At 38.1% G+C, this 18,539-nt stretch overlaps 2 protein-coding genes across 3 annotated transcripts; both read left to right on the top strand.

Moving 5' to 3' along the window:
• The first annotated feature begins 1,940 nt into the window (after positions 1-1,940).
• cdadc1 (cytidine and dCMP deaminase domain containing 1) lies at positions 1,941-9,673 on the top strand. The gene is made up of 11 exons (XM_042513047.1): positions 1,941-2,054; positions 3,074-3,174; positions 3,600-3,777; positions 4,564-4,867; positions 5,337-5,546; positions 5,626-5,750; positions 6,096-6,145; positions 6,716-6,885; positions 6,961-7,150; positions 8,095-8,143; positions 8,222-9,673. Exons 1-11 carry the CDS (start codon positions 1,955-1,957, stop codon positions 8,320-8,322), a joined length of 1,578 nt encoding a protein of 525 aa, XP_042368981.1. The 5' UTR covers positions 1,941-1,954; the 3' UTR covers positions 8,323-9,673.
• Positions 9,674-11,149: 1,476 nt separating this feature from the next.
• ccdc14 (coiled-coil domain containing 14) lies at positions 11,150-18,404 on the top strand. Of its 2 annotated transcripts, XM_042512957.1 has the most exons (12): positions 11,150-11,368; positions 12,564-12,622; positions 12,748-12,823; positions 13,168-13,240; positions 13,504-13,605; positions 13,836-14,207; positions 14,301-14,433; positions 14,906-14,991; positions 15,258-15,401; positions 15,823-15,925; positions 16,096-16,623; positions 18,326-18,404. In XM_042512957.1, exons 1-12 carry the CDS (start codon positions 11,345-11,347, stop codon positions 18,381-18,383), a joined length of 1,758 nt encoding a protein of 585 aa, XP_042368891.1. In that variant the 5' UTR covers positions 11,150-11,344; the 3' UTR covers positions 18,384-18,404. The 2 variants fall into 2 exon arrangements, with proteins under 2 accessions (XP_042368891.1, XP_042368892.1); XM_042512958.1 differs by lacking the exon at positions 18,326-18,404 and having other exon boundaries at positions 16,096-16,627.
• Positions 18,405-18,539: the final 135 nt, after the last annotated feature.

The raw sequence follows: 18,539 nt of genomic DNA, 5'->3' as shown, positions 1-18,539 counted from the left end.
TAACCAAATACGAAGAGTTCTTCATATCTCATCCGTAACATTGCTATTGTTAGTGTTTGTAGTCATTGTATTTATAATCAACTGTTGTTATATATATTCAAGTTTATTTTTCTTTTCTTTTTTTTGAAATAGTTTTTAGTTTTTATGTGGGCTGTTTTTCTACAGTTTATCATTATTTCTGATTTTTTTTAATTGACAAAATGAACTTGTGAAAAACATCATGTACATGATAATAGCGTAACAGCAAGTCTTTATGAAATAAGCATGTATGAAGAATATAAATGACAAAAACTAAAACAGATAAAAAGACAAAATGAATAGATAAAAACTTAATTTGAAAAAATAGTTTATGATTTGTAGTAAATTAAATTACTCAACAGTTTATAAATGCACAACAGCAATGATTAGCTGATTAATCAATGGACTGAAAAAAAATAGCTTTGAGGGTAATTTTTATTTCTTCTTTTTTAATTAATTTTGTGTTAATTTTCATATTTTAAGGTTTTTTTGGGGGGTATTCTTTTCTGTTTTTTTCCAATTAAATTTTTATATGTTTGTTATTATTATTATTGCTATTGTTATTTATTTTAAACAACTTTGAGGGTTTTATCTGTTTTTATAATTTAGGTTTATGTTTTTTTCTGTTTTTTCATACTTAAGAGTTTTTGGGTGTGCTTTTGGGGTTTTTTATAATTGGGGGGTGCTTTTTAAAGATTTTTTTTTGCATTGGGTACTTTTAATACTCTAAGTATATTTTTCTGGTTATACTGTCTTTTTTTATAATTTAAATAACATTTTCTTTGACTTTTACTTTTAGCAGAGCCTTTTCACAGGGTGGTGTTTGTAGTTTTAAGGGATCTGGATGATAATCAAAGTAGTTTACAGCCATCTACTGGAAGCATTGGGCATTTAACAAATATACGCGTTATTGCGGAAGTGACCCGGAACTCTGTCAAGCAACCGATCAGAAGTAAAGCCAAGCTTCCTGCTGGTTTTATTGAATAGGAAACTCTTATACAATCACAACTTAACACCGGATAATACACTTATATATAATAATATATATGTTACAGTTCAAAACAAATAATTGTACAAGAACTGGATGGATAAAGGAATTTGGTCAATGTCATATGAGAATTTCTGTCTTATATTTAATTTAATCGGCACCTGCAACATTCTCAAAGCTATGTTGTTTGTACATTAAGTTTAAATAATAATAATAATAATAATAATAATAATAATAATAATGATAGCAATCATCAAATTTATTTGAAGAGCACTTTTCAAATGAAAGAGCAAAGCTCTGTCTAAGACAAGGAGAATAGAAACTTAAAGCAATAATAGTAAAACATATGCATATGCCTACTTATACACATAAAACCGAAGTATATGTATCCATATAAGCCAATAAAATTTTATTTTCCTTTGAAAATGTAGAAAATAACATAAACCCATAAATTTTACTTAGCATAAGTCTAGCAATCTAAAGTATTATGCGTTTTGATTATGTTGAGCACTTTTAAATATTCATATAAAAAAGTATATGAATGGGTAATTTTAGAAGAAACCCGTGTATATATTTTTCTTTTAATAATGTTAAAATAAACAAAAATCTATTTAATTAATTAATGTAAGTAATTATTTATATAATCAATAAGTAATTAATTGATTATTTTACTAATTTTAATTTATATAATTATTCTTTTATTATTTATTCATTAATGTATTCATTAAATAATAATTAGCGATGTTCTGTCCTTAGCGGAATTCAATACCTAATTTGGGTCTCCTTTCAGGCTTTTATATTCGAAAGCAAGTAGCCGATATAGTATTTACACATTCTACAGTTTAGCCTGATGCGGTAAACCAGGTCAGTATCAATACCGGGTGAACTCGTCTCCACTTGCTAGTTGTTGTTGTCATTCTGGGAACCAGGCGAAATATTATCGGTTGAATGGAAGAAAGCGAGTTAAGAAACCGTGCCGTTCCGGGCCAGTCCACGCCAGGTCGACATATGAGAGACAGCTGCAGTCAGAGTGACAGCAGACTACAAGGTGAGTTCCTGTTGTGATGGTTTAGCTTACATAGGCTTCCGTTATTGTATGCCATAAATCAAATGATTATCGGTAGCGGAGGAGCCGAATACAGCTTAATATGGTACTTATGTATTATATAGAAAATACTTATGGTAGCAGTATGTCAAAAATCATCATGGTTATCTCAGAAAAGTAACTGTCTTACGTGGTAATATCCTAAATTAATTTCCTACCCCCCCACTGGTATGGAGAGAGATTGTGTCAGTCTGGGTTCCCACTGTCATGGAATTTCACAATCACATTTTCAGGCCTGGAAAAGTCATAGAATTAATTTTTTTTTTAAAAAATTAAAAAAAAAGAATATATATATAGTAAAAAGTTGGATTTTGTTATATTTTATGGCTGATATTTAAAGAAAACATGACTTCCAAACTTGTGGGCCCATTGGTTTTTGAAACTTAGTTTTTGGCTTTTTTTTTTGTTGTTGTTGTTTGTTTGTTTTTTCATTAGAATTTTTTTTTTTTTTGGCAATTTCTTTTCTTTACATTTTGAGGTTGTTTTTCTATTTTTGTGTTCTTTTCTATTTTTTTTTTCTTTTTGAATTGTATATTTTAATTTGTTTTTGAATTATTTGCGGTTTTTTCTCTTTCCTGACAACTAAAGAGTTTTTTTAATAAGGTTTTTTGGGGGGGTGGGGTGATAGTTTTGTTATTTTTTTTGTTGTCCTAATAATTTTAAGGTTTTGTTTGATTAAGATTTCTCTGTGTCCGGTACTCTACTTTCAGTACTCTAAGTATATTATCCTGATCATACTTACTTTAATTTCAAAACATTCAATTAAGGTAAGTGACAGAAATAGCCTAATGCAGCTTTACATAGCACCTTTGTATTGTCTAAGAATGTGTATGGTAGCACTCAGAAAAGTTAGCGTCAGTCTACACTCACACATCAGCCACAGTAATTACACCTTTGCACAAAGAAGGCATGTTGGCAGCAAAGCATGGATAACATGATCTTATTTTTTGTCCCTCCTCCAGGTCATGGCCCCAGGCTGTCAAAGGTAAACCTGTTTACATTGTTGAGCTTGTGGATGGAGCTGTTCCCGCAGGGGCAACCTGAAGAGGATGACTGTAGTGAGGTTAGTGCACAAGAGATGTAAATCGTAAAGCATGAAATGCACAAAATGCACAAAAAGATTTCCAGTTCATTTCCAGCAGTGGTGGAAGTCCTGCCCCATCATACTTGGCGGCTGTACTTGTATAAACTGTTTGATCATTTAATTTATAACAACCATCATATTTTATGATCCCGCTCATGTTTTTATGCAAAAATCTTAATTCATAAAGTCACTAAAGCTCACAGATAAATGTAGTTAAGTAAAATTTACAATATTGTCTATGAAGTGTAGTGAAGTAAAAGTATAAAGTAGCATGAAAAAATAGTACAAGTACATTGAATTCATAAAGTACAGTATTTGAGTAAATGTATTTAGTTCGATTCCACAACTGATCTCCAGCACTCGGGCGTTCTTGCTGCTAAGTAATAAAATCTGCTGTATTCCAGATCCGCAGGACGGGTCTGGTGGTGGTACGAGACAGTAAGGTGGTGGGACTCCACTGTTCAGGACCTGAACTCCACGCAGGACAGGCAGCCATCATCCAACACGGCGCCTCCTTGGCGGACTGTCAGCTGTACTTCTCCAGGAGACCCTGCGCCACCTGCCTCAAGATGATCATCAACGGTGAGGAGAGGCGCAGCGACTTCAGATAAATGACAGAGACATTAGATAGCGCAAAGAGGTTGAGAAGTTAAAAGGGAAACATAGTTTTGAAGCCCAGCCTTTTTTTACAGATTTAGGTTTTGGAAAGCTTCCAGACATCTGAATCAACGCCCAGATCTCCAGTTTGCTTAGCAGTTTAAAATGGTAATGTGATCTCATATTGTATGAATAAAAACAAAAGCAGTTCAGTGTGATTGTCAGGCTAAGTTAGCCCTTAATACAAATACATATTTTTACAGGAAAGCATGAGCAGTAATACAATAAAAAATCTAACCATAAAAATACTGAAAAAGCATTTGTTACCCATGATGACATGGCGGATCCCTTACTGTAAAATGACTTTCCATCTCCTGTCCCTAGTTAGGCTATTAGTAAAGAAAAACAAAAAAAAAGAACAAAACGAAGTTATCATGGGTACATACAATAACAGTTATGTTAAAAAGAAGTGAAGAAGGTAAATATTACATTATTATTATATTTGTCTCAAGATTACATAGAATTACAAGAAAAAAGACACAAATATGAAGATTACATGCACTTACAACATTCAGCTTTAATACATTATAAAATTGTAAAAAAAAAAAAAAAAATGCTCACATATCTGATTTTGCTTCAGCCAACATTTAACACTTTTGTGAAAAATCTTAATATTGTGTTAATTTTACTTTGTTCTACTGTCAATATTTGTCAGTGTGTAAGTTAACAACAACTGGTCACATACTGATGATGCTGCTCGCTCCTCTCTAGCTGGAGTCAGTCAGATCTCCTTCTGGCCCGGAGACCCCGAGGTCAGCATGCTGAGGTCCACCTCTGCAAACCATTCAAACTCCCAATCCCACAATCTACCTGAAGGCATCCCGGAGGAGGCTGCACTGGACGCCGTGGCAACAGAGAGGCTGAAATCCAACAGCCGTCCTCACATCTGCGTGCTGCTGCAGCCGCTGGCTCCTGGCCTGGCGCAGTTTGTTTATGAGACATCCAGAGAGTGTGACTTTATGGAGAGAGTGAGTGATGATGAACCCGGGCTGAACAAAGAGGAACTCTTTAACAGGTATCACTCTCTGCTGACTCTGTTAAACCTACAACTCTGATTCTAAACTAGATATATCACCACACATTTGTATGCCTCTGCACACCAGTGCTGCACTTCCAATTTATGTCCATGTCGATCGACATCGGTTTTCTTTTGCTGCGTTCAGACGCCTTTAACAAGCATTTAAACCTCTGAGAATCCTGTTTTGATTTCTTTCAAAAACACTGAAATAAACCATAATGAACAACCTGGCAAGAAATGGCCTAAAAATTGCAAAAAAATCTGTAAATAGTGACAAAAAATGGCATCAAAATATTATCAAAGACTATTAAGCATTAAAGTTGATTTTGTTTTTTGTTATTTTTTAGTATTTATTTGGTCATTTCCACTCATTTCTCATTAATGTTTTTTTAGCTTATTTTTAGGTAATTTTCATTTAACTTTTCAATAATTTCTTGCTAATGTGTTTTGTCTTCCTGCGTTCCAGTGGGCGGATGAGACACCTGAAAGATTTCTCCAGACAGCTCTTGGTCAGGACTTCCCAGCTGCACCAGCAGATTTTGACCCACATGGGTCTGGAGAACTTCTGTGCGGACCCGTACTTTTCTATGCTGAGAAACAATATGAGGGAGCTGGTGGAGGTTCTGGCTGCAGTGGCTGCCGGGGTGCCAGAGGGGCAACACTACGGCTTCTACAGGTCAGAGACTCTCACAGTTCTTCATGCGTTTGCCATCACATCTGTTATTTGATGCTGATGTGTCGTACCTTTGACCCAGGGAACAGCGTCCAGTCTCTGAACCATCAGCAGCCAAGTCCTCACTGCCTCCACATCAAGAGGGACTGTCTCAAGAAGTGGCTCGCCATTGCATCATCCAGGCCAGGTTGCTGGCTTATAGAACAGGTCTGAGTGGTTTTACTGTAAGTCAAAGTAACAATTATCTTGATGGGCGTTCACCATACCACTGCAAAGATCCTGTTTTAAAGCCTGTCTGAACAGAAAGAGTTAAAACACTGTAAGCTGCAAAAAAATCTGTGAAAAATAAGAGTAATGCCAATTAACACTTTATTATCCAACAATACAATCGAAAGAAAAGTTTTCAAGAAACTAAAGTCACCTTTAAATTCCCGCCTTTAAAGTCAACAGATGCCTCTCCTGAATGACAGGTTTAAAGTTCTCATGTTAAACAGCGTCGTTGTCATTTTTTCACCAGCTTCTAACATGGAAAACTGTTTTTTTTTATTCCAGAGGACCCTAAAGTGGGTGTGGGTGCTGTCATCTGGGCTAAAGGACTGTCGGTGAGCTCACCTCTCTTTCTGCCTTTGCTTAGCTTTGGCTTTTTTTCATCCCAGGTGCCAGATTACATTGTTTCTGTCTACTGTGTTGATCAGAAGTTGACACAAAGCAGCAGTTTTGGACAAAGTATTCAGATTCTTTGCTTTAGTAAAAGTAGCAGAAAACCTAAACATTTGGGGTGATATATCTTTCTTAAATTTTTGGAGGCATGTTTAAAAATCACCAAAATTACACCATTTATCAGAGTCAGAAACTTTAAAAACAGGACCAAGGATTTTAAAATTTGGACAGTCCTTGAACACATCATGTGGAATGTTGAAATTATGTTTGAACAGAGTTTGAATTTATATATTTAAAAATCACCGGGCAAGAAAAAACTTTTTTGGGGTTCTTTAGAAGTCACAGAAAAGTTTTAAAATTTTGTCCATGAAAGTGTGTGGGAATCCTGCTCAGTAAACCAGCAACAGATGGTTAAGTGACCCCTAGTGGCAGAAATTGAATACTATGCATTTATTACAAATAACATGATTATTCATGTTATTAATTGAATTTGCACTGCCATGTTGTTCCAGGCTGGCAATGATGGAACCGGGTGTCTGTGCCTGGTAGGTTGCGGGTACAATGCCTACCCAGCAGGCTCACAGTACGCAGAATACCCGCAGATGGACAACAAACAAGAGGACCGACAGAGACGCAAATACAGATACATTGTCCACGCAGAGCAGAACGCCCTCACCTTCAGGTCAGGACATTTACACAGCAGAAGATGAACAAAGATCTCTGTGTACTCGTCTTTACGCACTTCTGATGCTTTTAGGACTCGACAAATCAAACCGGAGGAGACCACCATGCTGTTTGTTACGAAATGTCCGTGTGACGAGTGTGTCCCTCTGATCAGAGGAGCTGGCATCACACACATCTACACCACCGACCAGGACAAGGACAAGGACAAGATAGACATCTCCTACCTGAGGTTTGGCAGTCTGAAGAACATCAACAAATTTATAGTGAGTACATTAGAGGCTGAGCAGACTGTAAGTATATTTACTCAAGTACTGTACTTCAGTACAAATTTGAGGTACTTGTACTTTACTCGAGTACTTTCTTTTCATGCTACTTTATGCTTTTGCTCCACTACATTTCAGAGGGAAATATTGTATTTTTACTACATTTATCTGACAACTTTAGTTACTTCATAAAACACAAGAGGAGCCTAAAAGATAATTAAATTACCAAACAGTTTTTACAAAGTACAGCTGCAATGATTAGGTGATTAATCAGTCTATTGACAGAAAATTGCTAACTATTGAGATTAAAATGTCAGGGTTTAAAATATGTATATAATATATATTTTAAACCCTATATATATTTTTTTTTTTTAGGGTGTTGTTAAAAGTGTTTTTGTTTGTTTTTGTTTTCACAATTTGTAAAAAAAAAAAAAAAAATTCTTTTTGATAGTTGACATTTTTGGGGTGTTTTTTATATTTTTTATCATTTAAAATGTTTTGGGGTAGTGTTTGGGGGCTGTTTTTTTCTAATAATTTGAGTTTTTTGGGTGTTCTGTTTTTTATAATTTAGATTTTTTTTCTTTTTTTGGATAACTGTTTTTAGTTTAGTGTTTGGGTGGGGTTTTTTTTATCATTTTGAAGTGGTCTGGGATGTTTTTGTCTGAGTTTTGGGGTGCTTTTTATTTTTTCTTATAATTTTCGATTTTGGCTCGGGTTTGTTTTTCTATTGATAAGGTTTTGTTTTTTTTCTGCATTGGGTTCTTTTATTTTTAATACTTTGAGTATATTTCCTTATCACGCTTACTTTTACTTAAGTAACACTTTCAATGCAGGACTTTTACTTTTAAGAGAGTATTTTCAGCTTGTGGTATTAGTACTTTTACCTAAGCAAAGGATCTGAATACTAGACAGGAGGAGGATGTGATATTCTTCTGTCTTCACAGTGGCAGAGGAGCCCCTCAGTTTGCTCAGCATCCTCTCCTCACCACACCAGTAAGTTCCACCTCGTTATCTTAAACATCTTGTGCCTCGTATTGTCTCGTATAGTAACGGCAGCATCTTTTGTCCCAGACGGTTATGTTGGGAAGCACAGCAGGCAGACTGAGCAGGAGAGCCACAGCACCAAGAAGCTGTGCACCAACAGATCCCACGACTCACCTTCCGTCCGCTGAACGTCAGCTGCAGGCCGATGGTAGGGCAGATAATGGACAAACCAAAAACTACAAAAAAAGGTTTTTAGCTGTCACGCCACAGATTTGATATTTCTTTGCTACATCCACACAACTACAACTGGGGGAAATCCGAAGATCAAATCTGTTGCACACATAATTTTATGCTTTTTGTTTGCTCCTTCATGAAGAACTTTGATTGGTTTTATGACTCAGGGGTCACTCTGTATGTTATGTAATCAGGACGTAGACATTTACACCCTTCCTGTGTCTCCTCGGTACGCTGTTAAACCTGCTGCTGCACGTTTATGTGCTACATCAGCCGGCAGCTGCAGTTTTCAGTTGGAGAGTGGTAAAAATTGAAATCACTACAAAGCTGAATTTGAATTACCAGAGGCTGCTTTAGATCGGTGGTGTTGGTGGTGGGTGACTGGGGGACGTGGTTTTGGCAGCGGGTTCCAAAGATGAGAAAAAGCTGAAAACCAGACAACATGCTGACCCCAAAGGTTAACCACTAAGAAGGGACGGACGGACGGACGGATGGACGACAGATGGACAGATGAACAAAGGGATGTATGGATGGATAGATGGATGGATTAAAGCAGGGAATGACAGAGGGATGGATGTGTGGATAGACGGACAGACAAATGGACACATGGAGGGATGGACAGGTGGAGGAAAGCAAGTACGGGGATGGAGGAACAGATGGATGGATGTATGATTGGATGAAAGCATAGATGAACGGTTGGGTGAATGAATGGATGGATGGATAATCAATCAGTCAAATTTTATTTATATAGCACTTTTCAACATGGATATGCAATCACAATAAAGGCATTCATATTTATATTAAATAAGCAAAAATGTAAAACAGAGTAATTAAAACCAGAAAAACATAAAATAGTAAGACGCTACATAAAAGCCAGATAGGTTTTTAGTTGACGTTTAAAAATATAAATATTTGTAGCTCCTCTCAGATCCTCTGGCAGGCTGTTCCAGCATTTTGGAGCGTAGTGGCTAAAAGCAGAATCACCAAAGATTTTGTTTTGACTCTGTGGAACAGCTACCAAAGGAGTCGGAGGATCTGAGGGGCCTATCTGGTTCATAAACTAAAAGCAAAAACAAAATCAGAAACATATATCATCCCTAGATTTCTTGCTTCTTGGCTCAGGTTTAGTCCAAGTATGTTTAGTTTGGAGGTCAGTTTCTCTCTCTGAGCCTTTGATCCAGTGACTAATGTGCAAATCAGTTAGCTTCTCCTGCAGTTGTTTGATTTTGTTATATTTGGTGCAGATAAAGTTGTCCATAAAATCACCCTCATTGATGATTAAAAACATGTCACAAAAAAACTTCACAATTTTGTATGTCTAGAAAAATCACAGAAAAAGCCATACTATAGTATCAAGATCTGTACAATTCAATTGCCGTCTTTTTCTTTTGTCTTTATGGTCTCATAACTATTTTTACATTCAGGTGACATCACTGCAGCCTAAATATTCTGATAGCTCAGGTTGTCTTGAAAAAAAAGATATATATAACTTCATTGTGCATTGAGAGACTAAGGTTTTCAGTGCATTATTACACAAAAAGTCCAGGCGAACCAAAACTAGGTAAAAATGACTTAGGGTTCAGAGGGTTAGACACTGATTTTATGACATACTTTACAACTACTTATATAACTGTCTCTTCATGCTAATTGAAATGTGCCATCCCCCGTGTTTGATTGGTTGACTACAGGAAGAGCCAATCAAACACGGGGATCAGTCTATAATCTGTGTGCATCATTTAGAAGTGTTTTAACTCTGCAGAGTTAAGATTAGTTTATCAAAGAAGTGGAGAGGGAGTTTATTACTCACAGTATGGAGCGGCATTACAGTGACAAAGGTGAAGAAATTAAGTGAACTACTGATTTCTTGCTAGCTAACGTTAAATATAAGCCGGGAAATGTCACGTTAGCTACAGTGCTGTTGGTTAACTTTAGGTTATCTTTCTGCACTCTCTTTTAGAAATTTTATAATTGCCAAGTTAACTCTCCATGAAAAGTGATGAAATTAATATCAAATAAATATATTGAAGTAGAAAGTAAAATGTTCCCAATGAAATGGAGTAGTCTAGTGGAATTACCCAAGTAAAGCTACCTCAAATTGTACCTAACGAGCTATATTATCTGAATATTGATAATGTTAGCTGTAGCACAATTTATATGTATCTCTATGCTAATTTGAATGTGCCACCCCCCGTGTTTAATTGGCTCATTTTCAGAAGGCGTGGTTAATTACTAAAATATAAGTGTCTCTTTATGCAAATTTGAATGTGCCACTCCCCTTGTTTGATTGGCTGACTACGGGAGGAGCCAATTAAACACAGCGGTTGGCACATATCAATTAGCATATGAGGGACATATAAATTAGTATGGATCACAACACCTTCCGAGGTTGAGCCAATCAAACACGAGAGATTGCATATTCAAATTAGCATAAATAAACACTTATATTTTATTTTTGAAGGGGTCTGATCCCGCTCACCTCCCCGTGTTTTCTGCGTCTGCCACTTTTCTGCCCTGTGACCTTTCTATAATACAATTATGGTAGCACATGGCAACTGTGATAATTATTATAGTTGGACAAATGAAGGTAACCGGGAAAGCGAAAATGATCGGTATAAAGTAATTTCGTTTTAACACAGCGTGTAAATCTGTATATTGTAAAAATAAAATCCACAATGTTTTCCTGAGCCTGTAGCCCCGCCCACTACCGGAAGGTCGCTCTCTGATTGGTCAAATGTGCGTTTTCCGTTTCAAACTTTTGCTTCAACCGGAAGTTTTGGAAATCAAATCGAGGAGGAAGGGGAACAAATCGACCAAATGAAGCCATGCATGGAAAAAATTAACCAAACTTAACAGCTTTGGTCTATTTATAGAATATTGAATAGTCAGTAACATATCTACTCGACTTGACAGCACTGAAAAATCAGTTTTAACCCGGCAGGCTGAATAATCGAGCTCAGTGCGGTAACTATCGCCACTATGAAAGGAGCAGCTAAAAGCAAGGTAAGACAAACTACAGACACACCTGATGTTACTGGCAGCTGGAAAAAGACACGAGGACAGACTATTTTGGACGACAGTTGCTGTCTTTGTGGATACATGAGACACTTCATAGCTTGGATGTAATTTGTCAGTGAGATAACAAACTTTATACAGTGGTGAAATGTAAATAAGTACGTTTACTCAAAAACTGCACCATGTCACTTTATACTTTTACTCCACTAAATTTCAGATGGCAATTCACTTTTCACTTCACTTCATTTTTCTGATAGCTATAGTTACTTTACAAATCAAGATTTTTGCATAAAAATATTTGAAGAAATAAAAAAGTTATGCTGTTTGTAATAAATTACACGAGTTTATACATGTAAAGCTGCAATGATTATTTGATTAATCAGTCCACTGGCAGAAAATCAATTACCAGCTTTTTTAATAAACGTATGCTTTTGGTGTCGTTTTTTTTAGAAATATTTTTGTTTTTCCTCTTTTTATAATTTTAATTATTTTCTCTTTATTATGTTTTGTTATGTTGGGTTTGGGGGGGTTGTTTTTTCTCTAAATTTTGTTGTTTTTTTTATTTTGTGTTTTGTGGTGTTTTCATTTTTTTCTATTTTTTTTTTATATTTTCATAATTTTGAGGGGGTTTTTCTTATATTTAAGGTTTTTCTGCATTGTGTACTTTTAATTTTCATACTTTAATTATATTATCTATTATTATTCTAACTTACTTTAACCCAGTTAACATTTTCAATGCAGAAGTTTCACTTAACACAGAGTATTTTCACTGTGTGCTTTTAATACTTTTACTTACGTTAAGGATCTGAATACTTTATCCAACACTGACTCCATGACATTGCTTTAAACTTGATGCTAATGATCTATTGGAGTTACTCTTCCCACTGATATTTCTAAATAATCTCTAGCGTTCCATCGTAAAAATGTTTTGTGCTTCAGCTTATATGATGATTTACCCAAGCGTTAACAATTTGAAATGTGTATTTGTAAAAGGTGATCATTCCTAGTCATAGCAGTCATCACACTTTAAAAGTGTTGAAGGTTTGATGTCTGCGGTTCTTAGTAGCTCAGGTAGCTTGCATATTGATGGACATGTGGACATAATTGCCTCGCAGAAAAGATCTACGAATGTTCAGATGCTTCAGTATTACAGCTGTTTGAAATGTAGGGGTTTTTTTGGCAGGTGGTGACATCAGGGAGGCTGACGGGAGCAGCAGGCAAAGTGCAGCCGACCAGGAGACGGTCAGCGCCCTAGCCCCATTTATTTATTACTTTTTATTGTAAACACTTCTTCTGTATACTGTATGTTCCTGTCTGCACTCCCTCATTCTCATGCTGTTCTCTGCTCCTCTCACTTGTGTTGTTAGAGTGACTCCAAATCCAGGAGCAGCAGCCCACCCTGAGCCAGCCTACTCTCTGTACTCCACTGACTCTGAAGACCAGGTAATGAAGACAGCTGACTTACAGTCAGTACTTAACGCACGAGAGGACGGTTTGAACAGGATAATGACGTGGATTAGCATGTAGGCAGTACACAAGGAAGTGACATGAATCAAAGTGTCATTTAGCAGAAAACTGAAAATTTGTCTAAAAACAACTTTATGGAAAATTTATGACTTGTGAAGCTCCATGATTTATCCAGATTTTCCACATAGCTGTCAATCATGTAAATCACTGCTTGCAGATCAAATATGAATCAAGATTCTGTCGCTGCACTGCCTGTTTCTTATCTGAAATGTTTCAGAAACATATTTTAGTGTCTCACAGCTATGCTCTGTGTTCTTCAGGTCACTTCTCTCCATAAGGGTCTGGACCGCTGCGCTGCACTGCTCAGTGACATCCTGCAGGCTGACAGGGCAGGTCAGATGAGTCTCCTCACATAATGGCCGCTTTATATCTGTTTTATATTATTATATTTCCAGGGTTCAGACTGTTGGTTGGACAAACAGACATTTATTTTCAACTCCAGTTTCAAGCCAGCTTCCATTTTTATAGTGACTGTCTGGTATGATTTATTTATGAAAAAAAAATTCTACTCTATCATACTGATGTACACGTGTGTGTGTGTGTGTGTGTGTGTGTGTGTGTGTGTGTGTGTGTGTGTGTGTGTGTGTATGTAAAAGCCTCACCAGTCCTTCCCAAAGCAGTGAAGGGTGGAGCAGCTAAATCAACACCATCTGCTCCACTGAGGAGGAAGAGTATAAAGAAACTAACTCCAAAGATAGGTAAGTGTGTGTTTGTGAGTGTGTATATGTGAGTTTTATGTGCATTTGTTTGATAATGGGCCTCGATGCAAGAAATGATATACCATCAAATCTTCTCTTATTTTTACTCATATGCAGAATTATCTCTTATTTTGTTCGTACGGGAGCACACTTAGCAAATAAGAGAAAAATATCTAATTTTCACAAGCTACAAATTGATGCAATAACAACTCATCAATCTCGTGTTGCAGCTGCACACTCAGGAGTGAAGCTCCAATCACCTCGGAAACAACCGGCCACCCTGCGACAGGCTCGCCTCTCCCCGTCACCCCGCCAAACACTGCGGCACCTCCCCCCCAACACTCCCCCACCCCAAACTGTCGTCTCTCAACCTCAACCTACCCCTGACTCCCTCCAGCTGCCCGTCCCTCTGACTGAGTGCCAGGCTGCTCCCGACGCTCCACACACACACGGCCAGGCAGAGGAGAAGTTTGTTCCTGTCAGAGACATCAGTGTCCAAAACACTGCCGCAGACACACACTGCGGTGTCGAATCAGAGGACGTCAAAGTGGAGACAGTTCAGTATCTGCTAGGAGAACTCAAGTCTCTCATTACTGGACAAGGTAACCGCATAGAAAAAACCTTTTTTTGCAGTTTTCATTATCTTTTATATTAACCCATTGTGCGTGTGTGTGTGTGTGTGTGTGCGTGTGCAGGCAGTGTAGCAGAGAGGTTACTCAGTCGTTTGGAGCACACTCTGTCGTCACCACAGATGAATGTTGGTATTTCAAACATTCAGACTGAACCCGAACTATCATCACTACAGAGCCAGAACACTCAGCTCCGCAGGTAACACACACACACACGCACAAACACATGCACACACACACACACACATGCACGGTACTTTACTGAACTCTCACTTCATCTGTGGGATTATGACTGAACGCCTCTGAGTCAGAATCCCACAGAGATGTAACAATACCATAGCCGATCTTTGGTTGGCCCCGGATAACCGGCCCCGGATAACCGGCCTCGGACGGTGAGCAGAGCCGTTCATGACGAGGCTCGGTTGATTAAAAGTCAAACAGTTCGTGCAAAGCAACATTATATGACCATTTTTGTTGATATTCCCCCAATTTTTTTAGCTGCAGCACTCTTATCTCCAAAACACATAACCTGCTCACCATGGAGACCCAGAGGAGGACAGACAATACAAACATACAAAAAGCTCAAGCACATCAGTCAGAGAGAGTGTGTGTGTGTGTGTGTGTGTGTGTGCGTGCGTGCGTGCGTGTGCGCGCGTGTGTGTGCGTCCCAGGCGTGTGCGGACTCTGAATCAGCAGTTGAAGGAGAGGGAGAAAGCAGAGAGGCAACAGAACATGGAGACGCTCTGTAACTCACAAGGTAAACCCTTTTTCGATTGTGTGTTTATATTCTGTGTCGTTCACATTCAGGACTAAAGGGATGTGAGAAGTGGTGGACTGTAAGTATTTGAAAACTAAAGTATTTTTAACAGCTAATACTCTAGTACTTTAACTCAAGTAATAATTTGACTGAGGAACTTTTACTTGAATAGGAGTAATATTTAACCAGGAGAATCTATACTTTGACCCAAGTAATCGAGTTGTGTACTGTAATGGGAATAGTTGGATGTCTATCTCGCTCTCCAGTGTTGACTCTGCAGGAGGAGCTCACTACCGCTCAGTCCCGACTGCAGGAGCTCCAAGATGACCTCACAGAGCTACGGAAAGCCCTGAAGGACACACGGAGCCAGCTGACAGACAGAGAGGCGGAGAATACGCTCATCAGAGCAGGTTCGGACTCACTGACATCTTTTATCAACTGTTTGATCCCACAAGATATGATACATGTGGTGTTTTTGTGCTGATGGTATGAGCTGGCTATTGTATCATTCTGGCTCCATGGTAGCTTTAGACTAGTGTTTCTCAACGGGGGTACAGAGGACGTTGGCGTTGAGGTGTGGGCTCTTTGGGTACCCATGACTCTTTATTTTACAGACATGCCCACTTTATGCTAGTCCCACGCAGTTTTTACATTTGCTTTCTAATCAACACAATCTGGTAGGAATTGCTTTACGTTTTCATAATGGATTTAATAATTTTGTAATGCCAAATAATGGAATTGAAAATGTGATTAAAAGATGCAATTAATCATGATTAAATATGTCTCTGTGTGTGTGTGTGTGTGTGTGTGTGTGTGTGTCTCTGTGTGTAGATCTGGAGGCCACCAGAACCAGGTTGCTGGACAGTGAGCAAGAAAAGAGTGAGTTGGCCTCACTCGCCCAGCAAAGATTGGAAGAGATTGCAAAACTTAATAGGTAGGCCTGTGGGTGTGTTTCCATGTAAATGTGTGTGTGTGTGTGTGTGTGTGTGTGTGTGTGTGTGCGTGTGTGTGTGCGTGAGGGAGGTTGTTCTCTGCAGTTCTTTATCAGAATGAGAGTGCTAAAGCTTTAATAGCCCCATTTCCGTCCCTCTCCGTCTGTTTCAGGATTCTCCAGAGTCAGGATTCCTCAGGTTGTCCCACCATGATTGACAGCTCAGTGTCAGACCAACTGCCAACAAAACAGCAGCAGCAGAGACAGGATGCGGCAGAGCCCCCCACTGAGCGCATCGCCCACTTCCTCCTGTCTCTGGGTCAGCTGGAACAAACACACATCGAGCATGTGCGTGTGGCTGCAGAGAGAGAGGGACACACACCAGAGCAGGAGACCTCAGTCCAGCTGAGAGACACATTATTACCACCTGATGTCACATCTCAGCGAGGGGACAAGACGTCAGCCTGTCTCCAAAATTCTCATCTCAACCAGGTCCAGTTGCTGAGGCAGGAGACGGAGCGCAGGCGTCTCTTGAACTCCTCAGTGTCCCAGTGTGATGTGGAGTCTGTGTTGTCTGACTGGAGCATGAGGTCAGGGTCGACCTTTGACACCAGAGACGAGGAGGCGTTCAGAGACGGCCTCGCAGCTTTGGATGCCAGCATAGCCAGTCTGCAGAAGACTATTAAGCTTGATCTGGGGAGGTGAGACATACACGCCTCGCTTCACTTTTCAGTTTTGATGTTTTTATGAAATGTGTTGTATTGTAAACCATTCACTGTATTCTGCAGTTTGCCATTTTTGATCATTTTAATAAGTGAAATAACAGATTGGAAATAAAGTTATGTTATGTTTATGTTTAAGTTATGTTTAGTAACAGGCTGGTTTGTTCCCACTTTAAATCTTTAACTCAAAACTTTAAATCCTCTTTTTATGCCTCTGTGCAGGCAAACAGCCAAAGACCGAGACCTTATTCATTTTGAGCATATATATATATATATATATATTTAAATGTAAAAAAAAACAACCCAAAACTATGTTACTAGGCTATATTTATAGGAAAATAACTCAGCCTGAGTTACTAGTCCATGATGAATATAGGGACAAAATATAAGGCATTTCTTGTCTTCTCTGTCAATACAGCTTTAAAAGAATTTTTTTAACGCAACATACTAAAATTAAAACATACTCATATTTCAACTGATAAAAAACCCTCATAACATTAAAAAAAATCACTCATCCCACTGCAACATTTTTATGAAACTGCAAAACATTTTTTATTAGCAAAAAGAGGCAAAACCAGACCAAGTATAAAAAACAGCTGTCAGAAGCTGCAGCTGAAATAGTGTTTATAAAAACAGGCATCAGAATGCTGTTTACATGTTTACAGTAACCCCAAAGATTCCCCAACACTATAAAATTACAGTACAGCTCTGGATAAACACATTCATCTGCTCTACAAGATAAATACACGATTTCAAGTGAAAAGCAACAAAAACGCTATCAACTACAAACATTTTCCCTTTGGTATTCAAGGCCAGCAAGGAGTGTGTGTGCAGTTGTTCCTTGCCGCTGAAGGACGGCAGATCAGGCCACATCCAGAGAGGACCGACACAGACACACAAAACACCACATCATCCAACCAGACAGCCCTTAACAGTGCAAACCAGCCAGAAGGAGCAGACAGAAAGATCTATGCTGTAAATGCAGGAAAACACTGGAGGAAATGTGGGTTCTTTAGGTGGGCGACACAGTTCAGAACAGTAAAAGTTAGGCAAAAGGACAAGAAAACAGTTTCTCCATCACGGAGACATGATGGAGGCTGCTGAGTGAAGAATTCAGTCAGGCCAGAAAACCTGTTAAAAGCACCAGAGCCAGTCAGTCACAAATATCAGGTTTCCCACACTTTTTCACGCACAAAACATTCCCATGACTTTTCAAGGACCCCCATTTTTTTCTTACCCCATTTGCCTGGCATTTTTCAAACGTGTAAGATTCAAACTTAAACCTAATTTCAGCATGCCCAATAATGTGTTTGTGGACTGTCAAAAAATTGGAAAATCCAACGCTCATTTCTGCGTATACATTTTCTAGCTGTGATAAATGATGTCATATTTGGTGATATTTATAGAAAACATGCCTTCCAAACCCGTTTTCTTGAAGTGTTCGATTTCTTTTCTCCAGTTTTTGATAAAAAAAAAGCCAAATATATTTTTAAAAAAGAAAAAATTGCTCAAATTTTAAAAAAAGAAAACACGCTTATCAAACCCTTCTTAAAAACAATAAATTAATTAATCTAAGCTGTGGGAACCCTGCTGATAATATTGGTATACAATATGTTAATTAGACTAGTTAGACTTTGAGTTGTTTGGGCACAGATTTCTTTCTCTTTTTGTGCTTTGCCAGGGGCCGCTGTACACTGACAGGAGGCCTGCTCCATCCACTGATGAAGACCAAGCACTAAAAAAACTATGAAAAATGCTAGTAAGTGGGCATTGAGTCAGGAATATTTAGGTTAGATGTGTCCTGTGTCTGTAGTAGTGACTCTGGTATTGGTGGCAAATGATTATTTCTAAAAATGTGAGAGCATTCTCTAATGTATGTGGAGAAAGCAGCTGTA

Source organism: Plectropomus leopardus, chromosome 24 (genome assembly GCF_008729295.1).
Source record: "Plectropomus leopardus isolate mb chromosome 24, YSFRI_Pleo_2.0, whole genome shotgun sequence".
In the NCBI taxonomy this organism is placed as follows: domain Eukaryota; kingdom Metazoa; phylum Chordata; class Actinopteri; order Perciformes; family Serranidae; genus Plectropomus; species Plectropomus leopardus.
This window is presented reverse-complemented; position numbering and strand designations above follow the sequence as displayed.